This window comes from Pan paniscus, chromosome 15 (genome assembly GCF_029289425.2).
Source record: "Pan paniscus chromosome 15, NHGRI_mPanPan1-v2.0_pri, whole genome shotgun sequence".
Lineage (NCBI taxonomy): Eukaryota > Metazoa > Chordata > Mammalia > Primates > Hominidae > Pan > Pan paniscus.
The window spans coordinates 38,109,812-38,132,406 of record NC_073264.2 but is presented as its reverse complement, the minus strand read 5'-3'; the positions used below and the strand labels follow the sequence as shown (position 1 = coordinate 38,132,406).

The 22,595-nt window shown below is 37.5% G+C and overlaps 1 protein-coding gene across 1 annotated transcript in view; it reads left to right on the top strand.

Moving 5' to 3' along the window:
• The window catches only part of SLC25A21 (solute carrier family 25 member 21), a 497,244-nt gene that overhangs the window by 357,895 nt on the left and 116,754 nt on the right, over positions 1–22,595 (top strand). The window contains exon 3 of the mRNA XM_003831781.6: positions 4,428–4,511. Within this exon, the coding sequence (XP_003831829.1) occupies positions 4,428–4,511 (84 nt within the window). The remainder of the gene's footprint in view (positions 1–4,427; positions 4,512–22,595) is intronic.

Sequence of the window (22,595 nt, the reverse complement as noted above, 5' to 3'; positions counted from 1 at the left end):
TGTGATGTTATTTTGATGTTGCCGCTCCTGGTTGTAATTAACTCAGCATCACTCATCAGACAGTCAGCTCCTAAGTGAAGCACTCCTCAAGGATTTCATGGACTGCCCTTTCTTGTTGCCTGTTCTAAAATCTGTGGGTAAAGTTTAATTGCAGATATGTAGCTCCAAGATAGTCTTTCTTTATTTCCCCTCTCCCTTTCCCTTCCATTGTCTCTGCAAAGTACTATTTCCCACCCATAAATAGCCGATCATCCCCAATAAGAGTGGTGCTAGCATCTGATACTCTGAAACACTATTTCTAAACGATAGTTTTTGTGTATGGTAATCATCTATTTGCACATCTCTTTCACTTTACTGAAAGCTTCTACAAGGCAGGGCTTTTTCTTATTTCTTTGTAAGCCCCCAAATAGTAGAGTGTATAATAAATAGTTGTATTCAAGAACTCTTATTAACTGAATGAACAATAGATTGGAAATATTATCTATTTGGTTCTGCAAAGAGAAAAAGAAATTGCAACTAGTGAGTGAAGTGCCTAGACTTGTGAAATCATCATACTCTGTATACACGTTTGCACAAGCTGTCAGAAAACCCACCTGGGAATTACCTGAGCATGCAGACATCATAGGCAAAGCTGAGGTCTCTGACCACAGAAGGGAAGGAAAGGCTAAGGCTGAATATCTAGACATAGGACGTGCTTGCCTGGCCCATCTGCTGACTTGTTCACAGGCCCATCTGGAACCAGGGCCATGCAATTGTGCAGTGGCCATCCTGAGGTAGCTGAAGTGCTGAGCTGAGCAGCAGAAAAGGTCAAGTGCTTTATACTGGGCTTTGACTTCAGCTCCTGTATACCTTCTACCAAACCACTTCAGGTCTCCATGCACCCTGAGCAACCAAGTGCATGCAGCAAGCAGAGTACTGTAACATTTTCCCAAAGGAAACGGGGTAGGCGGCTGTGGTGTTCGCTTCCCCATTAGAAAGGACAGCTTTCCCTCACTGGCCATTGTTCGTGTCATCTCCCCACCTGAAATGCTTCCTCCTGATTTACTCTCTGACTCCCACGAGGAGTCAGCTCAGATCCTTCTCTTCCCTGAAACCCTTGCTGACCCTCTGCAGAAAGCAGTAATTGCTCCCCTCATGAACACCTGGACAACCCAGTGCCGATGCTACTTCACATTTTGCATATTTCCTTAATATATAGGTTTTTTTTTCATATTTCTTTCTTGTGCTTCTTGAGGTTGAAGGTAATACCCTGGGTTTTTGTAAAACCTGTAGCATCTTAAATCATATGGCACACATTAAGAAAATATTTGGTAATTTGGGAAAATGCATCTAGAAAGAAATTTGCTGAGATAAATGAACTTAATTAAAGCTTATTACGGATATTATGAAAAGCATCTATGCTTATATAATACTTTCATAATATATAAAACTATTTTGAATATTTTTTTAAAGAACAGTTAGAGAACAGTCTTGGTTTTTCCCACTAGATGTAAGAAAGGATTTTATACTCAACAATGAATATAGGTTACAAATATGCAAATACAGAAATGAAGATTCTTATTTGAACTGAACCAAAGTCGTATTTTGGAAATTGCTCTGTATGTTTCAGTGATTTGTTGTCTAGGGGTAGTGGCTCATGCCTGCAATCCCAGCACTTTGGGAGACCGAGGCAGGAGGATTGCTTGAGCCCAGAAGTTCCATACCAGCCTGGGCAAGAAGGGGAGATGCCACCTCTACAAAAAAATTTTTTTTAAATTAGCTAGGCATGATGGTGCATGCCTGTAGTCCCAGCTCGGGAGGCTGAGGTGGGAAGATCCCTTGAGGTTGAGCCTAGGAGTTTGAAGATGCAATGAGCTGTGATCGCACCACTGCACTCCACCCTGGGGACAGAGCAAGACCTTGTCTAAAAAAAAAACAAAAAAAAAAAAAAGAGGAGAATATGTTAAATGTGTCATTTTTAAAAATTAAGGAGAAAAAAGACTACCCAACAAGCTTGCCCCTTTCGTTATATTCCTGTCACCTTTATTTATATTCTAGCACCATTATTTCTCACCCAGTCTATTGTATCTCCTTCCTAACTGTTCTCCCTGCCATACTCCCTTTCTAATCCATCCAGTTGGTCAATAGATACTCATTTAGAGATTTTTATTGCAAAGAACTCTGCTGGAAGACTGAACTCCCACTTCTCTGAACAGTACTGTTCACAGAATTCTTCACGGTACTGTTCAGTACTTCTTCACAAACACATCTAGCAACTTTCCACTTTACAAAACTAAATGTAATTCCAGACTTGCTTTGCTTTTCAGTATTATACCACACTCACTCTGCCCATATGCCCAACTGCTTCAGTCAAAGCAGTACACTCATTCTTCTGTCTGATATGTGTCAGTTTGTAGCATAATTCTGTGAGGCCTAGAACTATAAAATATATTATTCCTAGAAGTAGACGTTGTGTTCATATCATCAAGACAACAATCTAAGAAAAGCATTTTTGAACTAAATAATATCAGAAGTGTTTTGAAAAGTTCTTTTTAAAAAGCAGGTAAAATTGTGGAGGGAATTCCCTGCCACAGAAGGAACAAGAGCCCTAACTTACAACAGGAACAATAAAGTAAAGCACAAGGAATAGGCAGGGTAAAGAACCCAAAGTATAGAGAACAACTCAGTACGGGAGAAATGAGAGTACTTGTTATAAACCTCTTTAGAAACAAACTCCAGAGCAAATACAAAAGAAAAAGATAAGACCCTAGTACTGGAAACTTCCACATTTGGAGGGCTAAGAGTTCAAGGATGCATAATCATATGCAAAAAGAAGAAAAAAGAATTTACCTTTCAAAAATGGGACACGTGTTTATTGAGCTCTAATTATATGCAGGGCACTATGCTTCTGTGAAGATCCGGGTAGCCTGAACTACCCAGAATGATCAACCTTGTTCCATCACCAAGTAGCGATAGTAAACTGTAGAGTAATACAACCTCAATATACAACCCCACCTCTTGCTTCAAATGCAGACTCCTGCCTGCCAGAATGAATTCCAAATTTACAATCAGGATTAATATTAGGCCCTATTAGCTACTCTGTATTTTTTTTTTTTACTTTAAGTTCCAGGATACATATGCAGAACGTGCAGATTTGTTGCATAGGTACACGTGCACCGTGGTGGTTTGCCGCACCTATCAACCCATCTTACAGGTTTTAAGCCCCACATTCATTAGTTATTTGTCCTAATGCTTTCTCTCCCCTTTCCCCACAGCTGCCGACAGGCCCTGGTGTGTGATGTTTTCCTCCCTGTGTCCATGTGTTCTCGTTGTTCAACTCCCACTTATGAGTGAGAACATGCAGTGTTTGGTTTTCTGTTCCTGCATTAGTTTGCTGAGAATGATGGCTTCCAGCTTCATCCATGTCCCTGCAAAGGACGTGAACTCATTCTTTTTTATTGCTGCATAGTATTCCATGGTGTATATGTGCCACATTTTCTTAATCCAGTCTATCATTGATGGGCATTTGGGTTGGTTCCAAGTCTTTGCTATTGTAAATAGTGCTGCAATAAACACACAAGTGCATGTGTCTTTATAGTAGAATGATTTCTAATCCTTTGGGTATATACCCGGTAATGGGATTGCTGGGTCAAATGGTATTTCTGGTTCTAGATCCTTGAGGAATCGCCACACTGTCTTCCACAATGGTTGAACTAATTTACACTCCCACCAACAGTGTAAAAGCGTTCCTATTTCTCCACAGTCTCACCAGCATCTGTTGTTTGCTGACTTTTTATTAGTTGCCATTCTAACTAGCATAAAATGGTATCTCATTGTGGTTTCGATTTGCATTTCTCTATTGACTAGTGATGATGAGGATTTTTTCATGTTTGTTGGCCACTTAAATGTCTTCTTTTGAGAAGTGTCTGTTCGTATCCTTTGCCCACTTTTTGATGGGGTTGTTTGGTATTTTCTTGTAAATTTGTTTCAGTTCCTTGTAGATTCTGAATATTAGGCTACTCTGTATTTTTAACCTTCATACTAAATTGCCATCAAGGAAGACTTATTAAGATAAGAAATAGCACTACTGACTTTTTTTCATATGCATCTTCAGAATTCTGAATTCTACATTAAAACAATCTACGATATCTGTGTATGCTTTTCACAAAAGGAAAAAGCACAAATGCCTCAGGGCAAATCTGCCTGGCTAAGAAATAGATGAAAATACATTTTTTTCTATAGATTTCATTAAATTACAGAGAAATGTAATTTTAAAGACTATGAAAATAAGGTAAAGATTATATAAGGCTAATAAATGAATAAAATCCATACCAAAGCAGAATATTCTAGATTAATCTGAAAAGCTGAGTTTCTAAGACTTTAAAAAATGAGAAAAGCCATTTGGCAAAATCTTTAACTTAGAATTTTTGGTTTGATTTTGCTTCTAGGTTTCAGATTCAGAGATGTGCAACCGATCCAAACAGTTATAAAAGCTTGGTAGACAGCTTTCGAATGATTTTCCAAATGGAAGGGTATGTATATTCTTCATATAGCCATTTTAATATGTTTCTACTTAACATGTTTTCTCATTTCGAATGGTTTATTTTCCTAGTCTTACTAGGGGCAAAATACTTAAAAGGGTACCTTTCTACTTTGTTATGTTTTTCCTAATAATGTGATTGAAAACTGGATGTATATATAATGGAAACTACCACAAGAAGATATTAATAACTAGTTTAATGACTAGAGGACAATTCTTAATTTATGCCACTAGGGCTGTTTAAAGTTTCTATGACTGAGGCTATCTAAACTCAATAGTTCTTTATTTTGGTACTGTAATACAATGTCCAAATTCATTCCCCATTCACACTCTAGTTTATGAATATACAAATAAAACAGATCTGTATCAAAAATTGATGCATCAAGGCTGGGAGCAGTGACTCACACCTGTAGTTCCAGCTACTTGGGAGGCTTAGGTGGGAGGATTGCTTGAGCCTGAGAGGTGGAAGTTGCAGTGAGTTAGGATTGCGCCACTGCACTCCAGCCTGGGTGACAGCAAGACTGTCTTTAAGAAAAAAAAAATTGATGCGTCCGATTAATTATCTGATCTATTAAATGATCAAATAAATAGAATATTTGTTTACATAGGCTAAAATTATCTTCAGTGTGTAGATTCAGTTAAAAACCATATCCAGTAAACATATGTGTGCATGTGTCTGTTGGAAGCGAGGGGCCAGGGGAGGGATAGCATTAGGAGAAATACCTAATGTAGATGACTGGCTGATGGGTGCAGCAAACCACCATGGCATGTGTAACAAACCTGCACGTTCTGCACATGTATCCCAGAATTTGAAGCATAATAAAAAAAATTGTTTTAACTATCCAGTATAATTTTTCAAAGAATATTATATTTGCTTTTGGAAATTGTTTTTATAAGAAAATTCATTGAAAATAATAATCTTTCAAAAATGTAACAGTAATAATAATTAGTATATATTTAGCTTCTATTATGTAGTAGGGATTCTTCTTACAACTTTATGATGTAGGTTCTGTTGGGTTCCATTCCAGTTGGACAGATAAAGAAGACTCAGAGAAGTTAGTAAGTTTCACATTTCTGGTGAGTAGTGGAGCTGGGAATCAAATCTAGGTCTGCTTGACCCTAAAGCCCACGCTCTTAACTGCTGTAGATCACTACCTGTCTTGCCAGGTTGCACTATAAATACTATTCTGCTAATCATTTATTTCAGTTAAACTTGTATTATGGATATCTTTCCATGCCAGTATATTCTCTTTAACAACATAGTAATTTATTTTATCTATATGTTGCAATTTATTAAATTAATCTCTATGGTAGACCTTTAGGTTGCTTCCAAATTCTTGCTATTATAAACAATAGTGCAATAAATATTTTCATACTATCTTTGCACATTTGTGTGTATCTATATATTTTAATATATAGTATATATTGATATATATTTACATAACTTTTATATATTTTTATAGTTTTAATATATTGGTACAGTAAAGTACATTGCTAGCTATGGACTTACAGGATCAAATGATATGCATGTTTTATATAACAGATGTTGACAAATTACCTTCCAAAAAGTATGTACTGATTTTATACCCTTAAGATTTGAAAGTTCTTATTTCTTCACACACTCTCAAATACATTATAAATCATTATTTGGTATATCTGTCACTGACATGTATCTCCTGTTTACCATCTGACAGATGAAAAACACAACTGTCCTAAGTGTATTCCTTTGAATGTTACTGGAATTGAGCATACTTTCATATCATTAGGTATCATTTCTTTTGTGAATTGCCTATTTTGTATCCTTTACCCATTTCTCTTAGATTAGATTTTTTAATTTGTAGGTACTTATGTATTATAGATACTAATCCTTTGACTATTATGTAGGTTGTAAACAATTTTTCCAACTTGTCATTTGTCTTACAACTATAATGTCTTATACCTTTCAGAAATTTGTGATTTTTAAAGATTGTGATTTTGTATTATCTATCTTTTCCATCCTGATATCTAATGATGTCACATTAAAAAAAATTCTCTAACCCCAAGATTATAAACATTTCTTCTGGTAGTTTTTTACATTACAATTTTTAATCCAGCTGATAATTTTTTAATGTGCAGTGTGGTATATAGAAATTAAATTTCATTTTGAAATGGTCAGTCAATTGTCCAAACACCACTTGCTGAAAAATCTATCCTTTACTCACTAATTGGAAATGCTGCCTTTTTTTGTTTTGTTTTGCTTTGGGGGTTTTTTTTGAGACGGACTCTCACTCTGTTACGCAGGCTGGAGTGCAATGGCACAATCTCCGCTCACTGCAACCTCTGCCTCCTGGATTCAAGCAATTCTCCTGCCTTAGCCTCCCAAAATAGCTGGGATTACAGGTGCCCACCACCACACCTGGCTAGTTATTTTATTTTTAGTAGAGATGGGGCCTCACCGTGTTGGCCAGGCTGGTCTCAAACTCCTGACCTCAAGTGATCCACCCTCCTCGGCCTCCCAAAGTGCTAGGATTACAGGTGTGAGCCACCACACACAGCCAATGCTGCTGCCTTTTTCACATATTAAACTTCTACACATATACCCTCTAATTTTCCATTTTGATTCTCCATTTCCTATTCTGTTTCATTCATTCATCTATCTGTAGCTATATCAGCATCATACTGTTTTAATTATTTTATCTTCAGAGTATTTGGGAAATATATAAAAATATACCTCATGGTATGGAGTTCAAGATTCTTGTCATGGTGTGCAGAGCTTCTGTGGCATGATCCTTCTTCATACTCAGATCTGCTCTAGGAATAGCAGATGGTTTGCCACACTCTGGTCTCTCACATCCTCAGGGCTTTACCATGCTCTTCCTTATTCCTGAAGGACCCTATCCCCAAACCTCCCCTAGAAACTATCCCTCTTCATTTAAAAGTGACTTCATATTTCACCCTCCCTGACCCTCTTTTCTCTATCATATGCTGAATTATTTCCCCCACTCTTTTCTTTCTCTACATATGCTATATAAAATATACCATGCACCATCCTGGTTTGTGAAGCTCATTTTCTATCTCCCCTTTCCCACCCCAAGAATATATTTCCTAAGGGTCATGTCCCAATTAGCTCTGTATTCCTTATACTTGTGTTTGGCACTGAGTAGAGACACTCAGTAAGTATGCTAAACAAATGAATGGAAGTCATCACACGAACATCATAATGATGCAAAATGAAACAGAGATGATAACTCTTCTATAGACTAACCTCTCTGAAGTTATGATAATGATCTTGATGCTTGATTAAATATTTTGAGGTCACCTAGTGACAAAAGTCAACAAGTTCTTAGCTATTACTCTGGTGATGTGGTACCTAAATGCCCTACGTTGATAATATAAACCTTTATATTATGACAAGAAAGTTAAGAAAATCATAGTTTATTACATAGCCAATGAAAGTATCCCTTTCCTGCAAAACAGTAATGTCAGCATTACTGAGATCTGTAAGCTGTAACAGATATCCCTGAATTGGACGTGGCAGTTCCTTAGCCAAGATCTTTAATTCATGTGTGTTTTGGGAAGAATTTGATGTTTCTGCTTCTGCTTTGATATCAAATAATATAACAAACATACAGTATGTGTGGTCCTTACATAGTGGAATTGGCCTTTTTCTATACTGTATGTATAATTGCTTCTAGAGCAAATTGACATTCTTCCTGTGATGCCTTTAGATCTGGACATGCTGTTAGCCAAAAGCCAAAGAGCTCTAGTCTTAGAGATGGAAATATTTTTTAAAATACAAAATAAAAAGCTCCCTGTTATTTTTTATACAGAGCAAGAGCATTTCATAGCCCTGGGTTAAACGAAAGAAAAAACAAAAAAAGAAACGAAAGAGAAGAAAAGAAGACAAAAGCCTTTTAACACATGTTGTATTAATTTTTTTCCCTAGTCAAAGAAGTTCTTTTGACTTTCTTATTTAGTTTTTAGAGTCACTCCGTTTTCAAAGATGTCTTTCCTACTCAGGTGCATAGAGGCCAGTTTGGCCTGTGGCCTGCAGGGAAGATAGCACTAGTCAATTTTGACTGTTGACATAATTAGGAGAATTCGCCTCTCCTGGTTTTTCCTATCTCCTCCAAGTTAAAGGTTTTGAGAGCTTGTCCTTTTCTTTTATTTAAAAACATTAAAATCTGTTAATACACTTAAAATCTGCACAGATCTCCCATTTCCCCAGCATTAAGAAAATGAAATGGTTCTCTCCACCATTCTTAGAGATGCAATTCCTCACCTCTCTGCTCAGAATTCACTTGCTTTCAAGAGACAATAGCTCAACCACATGAGTCCAAATCCCTTTACTGTTTCTAACATTTTTTTCTTCTTAAAAAGCGTAAATACATTGTACTTTTTAATAAAAACCATGTCTTATGAAAGACGTGGTTTTTCAACACAGCTTTACAGAAGTGAGATTAAAGCTTAAAAAGAGAGGCATTCCAAACTCCAAGTAAGGATTTCTATTATATGGAATTCTCATACTTAGCTAGTTTTTACAAAAGACACTGTTTTCTGTAACACAGAAGAGAGAACTCATAGAAAATGAAGCAGTAAAGAAATATCACTGTTGAGAGTACATTCATGATCACCACAACTTTTCATCTGTGTCTGGTTTGACAGAAATAAACTAATAGGTCCCTCTACTGTAATAAAGTGAGCCCAGAAGACATAAAGATACAGCCTAGTTAATTAGCTGCCTTTAAAACCAATAGGGTTGGTTTTGTAAACTCACCTGGCAAACAGTGGCAGATATCTCTATTTACCATGTGTCCATGCATCACGCCTCACTTCCCCTTTATCTCAGAGCATCTTATGAAAGTTGGCCTAGTCTCTTTTGTACTTGTTATTCCTTTAAAAAGAGTGATTGAAATGTTCACAGGTGGGTGAGGGGACTATATATTATGTCAGTGTAAACCCAGAACAGTCTTCCCATCTACCACTCTGTCTCCTCTGAAAGTGCTTGAATGGCCATTCTTCCTGAAATAAGGCAAAAATAGGAGTTAAACAGAACTCAGGATACTCTGGTGATGTAGGTAGAGAAAGACATAAAACTAATATTTATTTTCTTCAGTGTACCATGAACTATGCTAGAATTTTTTTGCATAAATTTTTATCAACACAGCACTATTAACACAACATAGAATCCTCATGCCCATGTTTTGTATAAGGTAACTGAAGTTAAATAACTTACCCAAAGCCACGCAGGTATAACCATGGTTTCTCCGTTAGACTGTATTTGATCTTTCACTGAAGATCAAATTTTGTTATTTATTGGCTGGAAAGAAGATAATATGGAAATAATGGCTGTGAATGGCTAATCTTTAAATGGCCATTCTGAAGTCTTTGATATTCCTAGCCTCAAATCACACAGCGACTTAAAGCAGCTTTAGATCCTCCTTCAAGTAATGTACGAAAGCTCTGAGACTAGTATATGTTCAGTCAAGCAAATCTTGGTGATTCTGAGGCAGCACTACAAAGCTCTGGCAACTCAAGACTCAATCTAATCATTGCCCCATCCTTTATAATTAGCTCTGTATTTCTGATAAGTTCATGGTTTTCAGTCAGTCGATTTTCATCCTGTTTGTTCCTTAGCTCTCTTATGTGAAAAATTCTTGGGCATTGGTTTGCTCAAGGCAAATAACTAGGAAACAACTAGGTCAGATTAAGCTTAGCTTCAAATGAGAAACATGTTGATTGCTGGTGCCTTCAGAAATATGGTATTCTTCAGAAAGTATTGCTGTAGAAAATATGTGGTTGCATTTGGGGGGCATTTGAACTGTGTTTAGTTTCACGATTTGTTTTCTGTAACCACTGATGCTGCCCCAGGTATCATCTTACAATCAGACCACTTGGTGATTATAATATTTTCTAGTTAAATTACATTTAAGGCCTCGTTTTATGAGCTCGAGCATAATTGGCTAATTTGGTAAACTCCAGATGTGTGAGATAATGTGCCACTCATTTAAGTGCCTTTCAGACGGCACAAATGGCACAGCCCCAGGAGGTATAATCACTCCCTCTTGTTTTCATTAAGAAGGGGAATGAGTGGCTTGTGACACAGACAAAGGAAGTGGGATGCCCACAGCTCTACAACTTAGTAAGATTTGGACATTTTCTTTTTATCAGTGGACTCCAAGGTGTTTGGCTCAATTCAGTGTCTTAGTGGGTCTACTTTTCAAAAAGTGGTTTACCTAATCTAACATGGCTGGGTGGTTTTAAAGCCATGAAAATAGGCTGTCTGAAAATAGAAAGACCTGTCCCTGTAGAAAACCCCCTGAGCAAAGTAGTCTCTGGAAACCGTCCCTCACCCTCATGTGGAAGTGTGGGTGGGGGGATATTGGTTTGAAGAAACAATGGAAGAGCTGACTCTTCCCACAGCCATGAATCTAATTATTTGACCAATCATCATCCTCCTCCTAAACTTCCAACTTAACAAAATTCCAACTTCATGAAGCCCAGTAGTTGCTGCTGCTTTTTCTCTCCCCTCTCAACTCTCCTGCACCATCTAACAGAGACCAATTCATCCACCCAGCATTGCCAAGCTGGAATGCAGTGGATGGTTCTGACATCACTGTTGCCTGATCCTGGGGCTGGTTGCTTTTATCAGACTACAGATCCGGTGGAGTTCACATCTGGCTGAGTCTTCGCTCAGATGAGATCTACATCTCAGACCCCTGAGCAGATAATCTGCCATGCAGATTCATTTTGTGTCAATTATTGGGTGTTGATTGAGTTTGTAAGCCTGGTTTGCCCAAGTTCCTTTTATGGTAGGCACCAAATGTGCACTATGACTTCTGTGATGAGTTCCGTGAGTGGTGCCTTGACTGCCTTCACTCCCCTTCTTTTTGTTTTAGCAAAGAGGCCCTTCCTGGTACCCACTGGACCTCCCTCGAGTGCTCCCTTGTTTTTATGTGGTGATGACAAGGAAAGCAGAGAGTCCCAGCCGCTCTTGCTCCCACACTGCCAGAGTTCAGCCATGGCCTGCCTTGGCTTTTTAATGATGCTGCAGCAAGTTTCCTCTTTAGCTAGAAAAAAAGGGGTTGGGGGTTGGGGGACAAGAAAAAAGTAATAGAATAAGTTAGAATTTGGAGAATAAACTATAGCAAATTTATCTGGCATGCCTTAAAAGCAATGGACCTAGGTCTAGAATATGGCTTCCATAGGCTGAAGACATTTTCTTCTTCCAAGTCTTCTCCTGATTTGGAAAGAAAATGTGAGAAGAGATTATCTTAATTCAGGCATGGACATACTACTATTATTATTAAATAATCTGTGTTTCTTTTAAAAATGGTTTGTTAACTTTAGTATATCATACTCATACATTTTAATTGATTTTTTAAATTGACATAGTTGTACAGATTTATGGGGTATATAGTGACACTTCAGTACATGCAGTGTATGGTGATGAAATCAAAGTAATTAACAGATCCATCACCTCAAACATTTATCATTTCTTGTATTAGAAACATTAAACATCTCTCCTAGCTATCTGAAAGTATAGAATATATTATTGTTAGCTATAGTCATCCTACAGTGCTATGGAGCACTAGAATTTTTCATCCCACTTAGCTGTAATTTTGTGCCCATTAACCCACCTCTTTTTTAAAAAATAAAATAAAAGTAAAGTAAAAATAAATAAAAAAAGCTCTCTCACCCAGGCTGGAGTGCAGTGGCACAATCTCAGCTCACTGCAACCTCCACCCCCACCCCCACCCCGGTTCAAGCAATTCTCCTGCCTCAGAGTAGCTGGCATTACAGGTGCCCGCCACCACACCCAGCTAATTTTTTATATCTTTAGTAGAGACAGGATTTCACTATGTTGGCCAAGCTGGTCTCAAACTCCTGACCTCAAATGATCCATCTGTCTCGGCCTCCCAAAGTGCTGGGATTACAGGTGTGAGCTACTGCACCCAGCCCTTTAATCCACCTCTAACTGTTCTCCCCTTCTCACTACCTTTCCCAGCCTCTAGGAACCATTATTCTACTCTGTGCTTCTATTAGATCAACTTTTTTAGCTTCCACATATGAATATTCATAAATTTTTAGTCATCAAGTATATGTAATCTCTTTTTACAGAAACGTTATGCTATGTAGCTAAGAACTTTAAATTTAGATTATTTAGCAATTCAAGTTTGAAAATTAAAGGATGAAGGGTAAGGAGAAAGAATACCGAAGAAGAACAGGCAGTGACTTATTTCAATAGTTTTAAAAACAACAGGCAGTTGGACCATGGATACATTATTTGGCATTTCTATCTTACCAGATTATTCTGTACCACTGCTAAGCCACACAGTTGCTGGCGGAAGCTGTACTGGGTTGTAAAGTAACAGTTCCTCCCCAGTCTTCACAATCAGGGAGCAGATGATGAATTTGCAGAGTGCTCAGAGGGCGGCATCCCAGGGCTTCAATGGCCCAGAGTTCTGTTTCCTTTTCTAAATCAGAGGTCTTTTGTTCTGCCACAGAGTGACCTTTAAAATGGTTTCAGCTCCTAGATCTCCCTGCTGTCATCACCACAGACTGCTAGCTGACACTCACACTCCGACTCCCCCAGCCTCTCTCTCACAACGCTTTCCGACTTACTGACTGGCCTTTGGCAAGGATTTAACTGTTGCCAAAGAGTAAGTGAAAACGTTTGCAGTGATGTCAGCCCGTCAGCAAGGCCTGATTAAGAGACCAAACACAGCCTCCCTCAGCGTGTGGTGCTGACAAGAAGGCAAGGAGGACCAGTTGTTTGAGTGGAAATTGTTGTCTTCTAGGAGGGTTGGTGTCTCAATTCAGAGCCTGAGCAGATATTCCCCATGTTTGTGGAGTGTTAATCAAGGTGGAGGGGAAAGGTGGGATTCCATAGCCAATGGGGGATATCCCACTGGAAATATTTTTAGGCCTTACTTTTAATTTATTCTGGCTTTCTTATGGGCTAGAAGTACAGTCACATTACGGAGAAAGTATGGCTTTACCAAAACCAAAATTCTTTTTCTAGTGGTCGTCAAAACCGAACATTTTCGAATCAAATGGAAAAAGAGAACTTCCTAAAAGCACTCTTCTACCCATACCTGATTATCTTATTGTAGAAAAAAACTTAGGCATGATTTGACGTAGACAAGGTTAAAAGAGTTCATAGTTTATTTTCATCAATGACTTCATGCATTTTTGGGCTGGTTTCATGATTTTAGCTTTGCCTTTCCCGCTGGTCTTCCAGGTGGTTTGGAATTGGAGGAAGGGAGAAGATTCTGACAGTATTGTTATGATGGTCATTAGATTCAAAACCACTGTTACCATTCTGGTCCTTTATCGTTTGTGAAACGTGTCCATGTATATGACCTCCTTGATACTCTTAAGAGCCCTAGCAGGTAGGAGGATGAGGAGTACAGTTCTAGTTTTCTGGTGAAGAAACAAATAAGAGTTGTTAAGGGACTTGCCCAACATTCCACAGCTGTATTTGTTGGGGCTAGGATTCATCCAGTGTCTTCCTCATCTTCTAATATGCTGCCTATTTTGTCAATAACAAAAGAGTGGTACTAGCAATCACAAAAGCAGCACCTCACATTTACACCATTCCCTCTTTGGGTTCAAAGCCTTGTACATATCTCATCTCAGTTGGCTAAATTTCATCTAGGGAGGAAGGAAAGGGATGGCATGACTGCTGACAACTTTTCTGGTCTATGTACAAGAAAACTTCAGCAGAAAGGGGTTTAGTGGGATTCCCAGAAAAATTGATCTTGATATCAATACTCAAAGAATGCAGAGGTTTAGTTTGTTTGTTTGTTTGTTTAAAAAAGGTCTTAGGCAAATGAAATTAGATTACACATGTCTTCTGACATGTGGCACCATCATTCTATGAGACCAAGGTTTGGACCTGCGGTCCTTAGGACAGAATCATCTCCAAAGAATAGTTACCAGACACAGTGTGAGGTTAAGACTCACTGAGTGAACTTAACTCGGTTATTTCACCTGTTAGAGTCTTGGCCTAACTGAAGTTGAATTTAGTAATAACCAGGAAAACCTCATGAAACATGAAATAAGGCATTTAACCAATGTTCCTTGGATGAATTGTCAGATGGGAGTGAAGAATCATCATATGATCACAATGTATGTAAAGATACAGTCACCTAATCCTAGAGAAAATGCCAGCCTTATACAGTGGCTTGGTTTTCCTGCTGATAAACAGCTCATTGTGTGGAACTCAGAGGAAAACAAGATACCAAAAAATCTAACATAGTCACAGTCTCAGTGATGACAAAAAATGAGATAAAGTGTTAGATACATTTTGGAAACTCTTAAAGAGAGGTTGTGAGTTTATTGTTAAATGAATTAGTTTTTTAAATTTTTTTACATAAAACCTGTCCTATATTAGAAGAATCAAGAACCAAAAGGAGAAGTACCATTTTGTATTCTATACATTTTCAGTGAACAGGTCAACATACATTTTGAAATTCAAATAATAAAATTTCCAGAGATTGACACTATTTGTAAAGGAATCAAAATTAAAAGAATGTTGCAATATAACTCATTAAGCAATAAGACATATTGATAACTAGAGACCTGGCTTCATGTGTAAAATAAAATATGTGTTACATTTCAAAAATGTTTCTTAACTACCTGTTCACCCCTTAACCCCATGAACTGGCTCTGTCTACAACCCTGTTTTCAAACTGTTCTCCCAGAGCCTGCCACAGACCTTCTATCTTTTTCCACAGAATCTGAGATACTGACAAGTGTAAGGTAAGATATTACTTCATTAGAGAGAAAAAATGCTGATAATTAAACTCTTTACAATGATTTGACAATGGATGTGGGTGATGAGTAAGAAGAAATTTCAATAACTTTCTAGTGTTTGGCATTCCAGAGGCACCTAGCTAAGCAATGCACAGGTTCCTGATCCATAGATATTATATGATGATAAAATTTTGCCAGTAAGTGTTGGAAAAATTTTTACCCTCTGGTTTGAATGTTTCAGGCTTTATCTCACCCAATATCATTACATGCCTCTTATGTTCCAGCCCTTCTGGCACAATTATAACTCCTGAAACAATTTGTCTGTGCATATTTCTCACGCATATTCATTAGCCAAGAATGTCCTTTCCCTTTTATCCACCTGTGGAAATTCCGGTCATCCAAAGATGCCCAGCTCGTATACTGTTTTCTCTTTGATGCCTTCCCTCATCATCCAAAGGGGAAATAATTTCCTCCTTCTGTTCTCTTATAGCACTTTGTTCCTCTGTAACAACACTTACCTTGTGGATCAAAGAGACCTGGATTAGAATTCCACTTGGAAGTTTTGGGACCTTGGACAAATTATTTAACCTCATTGTACTTCAGTTTTCTCATTTTTAATATGGAGACAATAACCATACTTACTTTATTGTGTTGCTAGCACTCAGTATTAATATATGGAATATAAATATACACATAATGATTGTTAGCTAGTTTTATTTTTAGTACCTTATATTGTAGCCAATTACTCGTAACTATTCATAGTTATGTAAATATGTAGAACTCTGATGAAATAATATTTGGGGCTCCTATAGTGTATCACATAGTTCTTTGTATATAATCATATATAATCATCACCCAATTTGTGTTTGCTGAATTTAATTGAATAATTACTAGTTTCATATACTTAGCTATTCTGGACATAGTAATATTTAAAAATGTGTAATCAAATCAAAACAGATAGTAAGAAAATTTATGACACCCATGGTATCATTAAGACCAAGATTCTAAACATGATAATTTATCTATAACCCCAGAAGGGTAACATCTTTATAACAATCTCAGGAATACAATAGAATAATTTTCATGGCCACGCAGGTGTCTGAAGGTGAGGCATTAAATTTTGGCATGTAGTTTTTAGATTCGGGCACTTCACCGCTGGCAAATGATGCTGAATGGCACTGAGAGGGTCTAATTAGGGAAATTGTGAAGGCTTAGGAAGACCAAAGTGAAATGCAAACTGTCTGCTTCCATGCTTTGAATGTGTTCTGTCTTCACTACTGTTCTCCTTAAAGCACTTCCTGTCTAGAGTTTAATAAGCAGAGGGACAAAAACTGTGTACATAAAACCCAAATACTCCAGTCGATTAAAAAATGAAATAAGTAAAAGCAAAAGAACATTTAAAGTGAAATAAGAGGCAGGTTGAGTTAGGATTTTGAAAGACAATATTATAGAGACTCTTGGTTTCAGACACCACAGAGTAGCTTGCATCAGAAGAACCCTCCTGCTGAAAATAACAGTAAACAATAGGCAAAATACACAAAACTACTTTTGAAGGCGTTGTAGAGCTATGGCAGAACTGATGAGAGGCTACAAGACCTGAGGGAAGGAAGCGTAGAGAAGTAAGTTCCACATTCACCCAGGATTTTTACTTAAAGGCTTTGCTAAGTCTTGTGGGAAGTGTTGGGGGAAAGAGTCAAAGCCACGTCTGGGCTGAGGAGGGAGTTGTAGGTTGGTGTTCAGGGATGCCAAATGGCTGAGACCTGAGGAGTAAAGATCCTGGTGAAGAGGGAAACTGCTGAGAAGGGAGCCCAAAGATCTATATGCAATTTCCCCTTGAGGCATTTGCCAACTCTTGAGCCACATATGAGCAGGAGGAAACTCCAAGAAGCCTAGGGGGAAAAACTCCAGCAGTTGGAAAGCTATCGAGATGAGCAGAGACTTCAGTAGCCCCTTGAGGCTGAGGAGGCAAGGGTTGGAGTTCAAGTCCAGCCAGGTGGAAGGGCTCTGTAAGCACCCCAGGTCTTCAGTTGAGGCCCAGAATGTCCACTCCCAAGAGTGAGAGCTCTGCCTCAGGAATAGGGACAAAGCATAAGTAAATTCTCCCTAACGAAGCCTAAAACCCACCCTCAGCAAAATGAAGGTATTTTCTGTAATCTGTTTGCTTGCTGAGAAAAAAATGTTTCCATCTTTGGAGGAAAACACCATCATCCAGGGGCTTTTCAATGTTTATGCACAGTGTCCTCTACTCAATAAAAAGTTACAGGGCCTTAGAATAAAAAAGACCAACTAACTAAACATCAAGAGAAGCAGAGACAATAAGTCATTCAAATTTTGGAATTATCAGACTGGGACTTTAATTTTTTTTATTTTTACTTGGGTAAAATATACATAACATAAAATTTACCTTTTTAAGCATTTTTTAAGCATACAGTTCAGTGGCCCTAAGTAAAGTCAATGTCGTGCAACCATCAATACTGCATCTTCAGAACTTTTCATCTTCTCAAACAGAAAATCTGTACCCTTAAACAGTAATTCCCCATTTCTCCCTCCCCACAGCCCCTGATAACCTCCATTCTATGTTCAGTCTCCATGAGTTTGACTACTCTAGGTATCTCATATAAGTGGAATCATACAATATTTGTTCTTTTGTGACTGACTGGTTTATTTCACTTAACATAATGTGCCTTCAAGATTCATCGGTATTGTAGCATGCATCATCATTTCCTTCCTTTTTAAGACTGAATAATATCCCATTATATGTATGTACCACATTTTGTTTATCCATTCATATCCAGGTGTCAGTGGACCCTTGGGCTGCCTCCACCTTTTGGCTCTTGGGAGTAATGCTGCTATGAACACTGGTGGACAAATATCTGTTGAAGTCTCTGCTTTCAGTTCTTTGGTGTATATACCCAGAAGTGAGATTGCTAGAGCTTATGATAATTCTATGTTTAACAGAGAATGACTTTTTTTAAAAAGCTATAAGAATTATGTTCAAAAAACTAGAAGATGGAAAATTTCACCAGAGACTTGAGATCTGCAAAAACAAAATTTTAAAAAAAGAATTCAAATGGAAATCCTGAAAATGTCAAATTGGTGCAAAAGTAATAGCAGTTTTTGCCATTAAAAGTATGACTTTTAATGTTTTATCCTTCTAGTGTTCGCTGGTAGGTACTCAATATTGTACTTAGTTAATCAAGTTATTCGAGGAATAATAATACTACATATATTTTTGGTTTGAGAAATAACATTTTTAAAAATTTATTTTAAGCAACTAAAACAATAACTTACCAGGTGCTGAGTGCTTTGCTAAGTGCTCTCATTTAGTCCTCAGAACAATCCTATAGGGGAAGAACTACAATTTTTCCTATTTTATTGATGAGTCAGACAAGGTCAAAATGTTTGTGTAACTTGTCCAATTTCTCATAGGTTGTAGGAATTTTAACCCAGGTAACCTGGGTCCAGATATTAACCTCTATTTTAAAAGATAAACTTAAAAAAACATAAATTCTTCTTTTTTCACTAAGTGGCTACTTTATAGCTTTAGAAAATAAATGGAAAACTGAGAAACCAAATTGGTTGGTGACATCAGTTAGGGCACTAAACTCTTCTTATAATATGACCTTTACATTTTTTCAAATGTTTCTTCAGGATGCCGGGGCACTACTTGATATATTTTGGCATGGGCTCTGTCATGCATGTTTGACATATGAGAAACACCACCACGGTGAATAGAATGTTCCATCTTTCTCCTTAAACTCCAAATTGCTCAGGGCCACAAGATACAAACCATGGGTTTAAGTTTGACACCCTCAATTTCCTTCTTTCATGTTTGTGGATCTCATTCTCAGAATGCTGGCATTTTACCTTTCTACATCCTTGTCTTCACTCCTTCCTCTACCCCATCATCTGTCTTAAATGTTTAATCTTTTTGCTACACCTCCTCAGAGCATGATGGCTTTTGATGGCCATCTCTCCTCCAGTGATGGGGCATTCTTGGGGAAATCCATTTTCTTTCAGCCTTGGCAGGGAAGATCATACATTTATTGTACAGAACAAAGGGAGTATTCATTCAGACCTGAAGATTCCCAATATATTTGCCTTTAGCTCTCTTGTCCTCAAACTCTTTATTCACCCAGGTTACATTTCTAAGTCCCTCATATCCTATTTTAATCTTGTTTGTTTAATCAATTTCTCTTTCTCTCTCTCTCTGTCTCTCTCTCTCTTTCTCTCCCTATTAGAAGAAAAAGAGCTGCTCATTTCAGACAGAAAATTAAAATGAACACCTCCTTTTGTAATGCTGGACAATCCCATTATTAAATATTTCTTAATCTCTCTGGTGTGAGACATAGTTCCCTGAAGTGTACAAAGTGTTTTGATATAGAAGGAGATGAAGGGCAAACAACATTATTCCAGCTGCAAAAAGATATCTGCATCTTTTCTGTATTGATGTCATTTTCTTTACCAGCCTTATAAGAATACTTATGTCCCAGCAAGCAAATGGTATTTAGTGACTGCCCATGTGTACACAGTCCTCTGTTAGGCAGCATACCAGTTACATAAAAAAAAACCCAGCTCTGGCCTTCTAAACACTTAATTCTGCAATAAAACGACTGTATGAGCAAAAATGAGTGTTTCAGTCACATGATTCTTTAGCCTTTGTGGAAAAAATCCTTCTGAAAGCAACTGCAAAAATGTTAGAGATGTGACCAGTTGGAAAATACATTTGCATTTCCAATACCTGCAGGTTTCTTCACACTTCTTATATAACCATTCTCAATTACAGGAAAAAAACCCACCAAAACTATGAAGGGACTTTCCAGACAGAAATAAAGTGTCCCCATAGGAAATAAAATCTTCAAAGTGTCCCTTTCATTGAACTTGTTTTTCTTCCTAGAACAAATGGATACATCAGACATAAAATTTAACAGAGACACTAAAGTAGGGGTCTGGCTTACCTGAATAGGAGAGGTTACAGCATTCCACCAAGAGGACACCAAGGCGCTAACAACGCACAGACTACTATCACATTTTATTGAACTTCTAATCACCATCGACTATATGAACCATCATTTATTTAGGATTTCAACAGCCTCCAGTTAAACTCTATTTTACATTTCTTTTTCTGTGTGTTTGTTTTAATTTAAAAGCCAGTATACATATTGACAATTCTTTGACAGCAAAGGTAAAACCACCAGGAGTATATCTGTTTATTGAGGACTGACAGCTTTATAGCTAACATAAAAATAATCTAATGTTTATTGGGGCAAATGTTTGGACTGAGGATTAAGTGAAACTACTGAATAGAGAAAACCTTTTCATCCTATTCAGGCTTTTCAAATAAGGTTTGGGATCAACGACATAAAAACTTTTTGTGTTGATTTCTTTAATGCTCTTCCCTTAATTTGTCCCACTACTCACTCCCTTCCACTCTGCTACCCCAAATTAGGTTTTACAGCAGGGGTTTTAAAGTAAGTAAAACCTTGAAAAGGAAGATGCTACTGTTCAGAGATTCATTGCTATAGAATTTACATGGGCCATATGAACTTTCTAGATAAGAGCAAAGCAAAATCTAAAGCATACTGCTTATAATATAAACTTTTTCTGCTGTTTCATGTAGCTTACATGTAAGAAGAGCTCTTGAATTTTTTTGTTTGTTTTGCTGCTTTTTAAAAAATTCATTATTAGAGATGAGAAGCAGAACTTATTTTAAACTCTTCTGAAACTGGTTTTAAGGAGTCTTAAAGAGCCTTTTTTTCTTCTCGTTTGCCTTCAGCCACATATCAACAGCATTAGATTGTTGTCTTTATTTTGAATGTCATGTTTGAAAGGTCTTAAAAAATCTGATCTTTCTATGAATGGAAAATTACTTGTTTGAAAAGAGTTAATCCAACTATGAGATTAAAAATAACTAATCAAACTATTGTTAGATTAACAATGCTAGACTTTAATATTTTGAAATTTGATGTTAGTTATAATTACCACTAATATTTCTTTTCCTAACATCTTTCCTCCAATAAACAAAGAATTTTATAATAATCTAACACATCTTAGCAAGGTTCAGATCAGCTATTACTACTTCTCGCTTTCCCACACTCCTCCACCTTAACCCATCTCCTGATCCTATGTCCACTGAGTAAAATAGATAGAAGGAAAAAATTAAGCAGCTTGTTAAAGGCTGCTAAGGAAGTGGTTGCAGAGTTAGAAATGGAAGCCAGGCTTACTCGCTGAGTCCCGCTCCCTGAAGCAGTTAAGTAAAGTGCATTGGCTCTTTCCCTTTGAAAAGTCTGTTTCTCTTCCGACAAAGCCGACGTGTGAACATTTGAATAGCTCAGTTTTCAATTTCATCACTGGAACTAAGTGTCCACATGGATCTTGGCAGGTTTTTGTGACAGTGTGCTGCGTGTCATACATGTGAATAGACCAAACAGGGTCTGGAAATGTCAGAATCTTGCCGCCACTGAGAGGTAGTCTTAGCAAGGAATTTTATACCAGGTGTGCATCTAAAGCTAATTCACACTTTACTGGAAGGCAAGTAGTGAGCTCCCCAAGGTCAGGATCCTATTGTACACATCTTGGTGTCCCTGGGATCTGATGGAGCGCCTGAGTCCTAGATGGAATTCAACAAAAGTTTGTTGAACTAAACTATATTAAAATGTTCAACTCTGTCTAAAGATAGATTTGGTCCTTTTTAAAAAAAAGAAAGAGAGAGAGAGAAAGAAAGAAAGAGAAAGAAAGAGAAAAAGAGAGAGAGAGAAATAAATAAATAAATAAATTACCATACTGTCTTTTTTATTTACTGAAGTGGAAAATGTGATCTATTCCTCAATAGATTTAACTTATTCTTAATTCCTTTCTGCATCATGTTCATGGTGGTGATGATTACCTGCATTTTAAGGCGCTATAATGCTTTGACATGCAGAGATTGCCAGTAAATTGGCAATTATGTTATCTATGGCATTTTCATTCTGTTCCTAGAACATCAATCTGTTAGCTCTTCTTAGAGACTTGTGGGCCCTTTTTCTGATTTCCACTGTGCAACATTTCATTTTCTTAACAAATGAAGTAAGACATTTCATCTGTCAATCAGACACCATGGTTGTCCTTTATCACATTTCCCATGACTTTGATGAGCTGGAACAACTCCTTGGCATTTAGGTTATTCTTGTTCTGAGGTGGTTACATATATGCTGTGTTGCATCTGAACTCTAAACTTCCTCTACCCGCAATCCTCTTGCCTCTTGCAAGCTAGTCTGCATGAGCTGCCTGTTACTTTTCAGGCACAGCTTAGAGTACTGATATGGTTCTCCGATTCGTACTATGGGTTTGGTTCCTG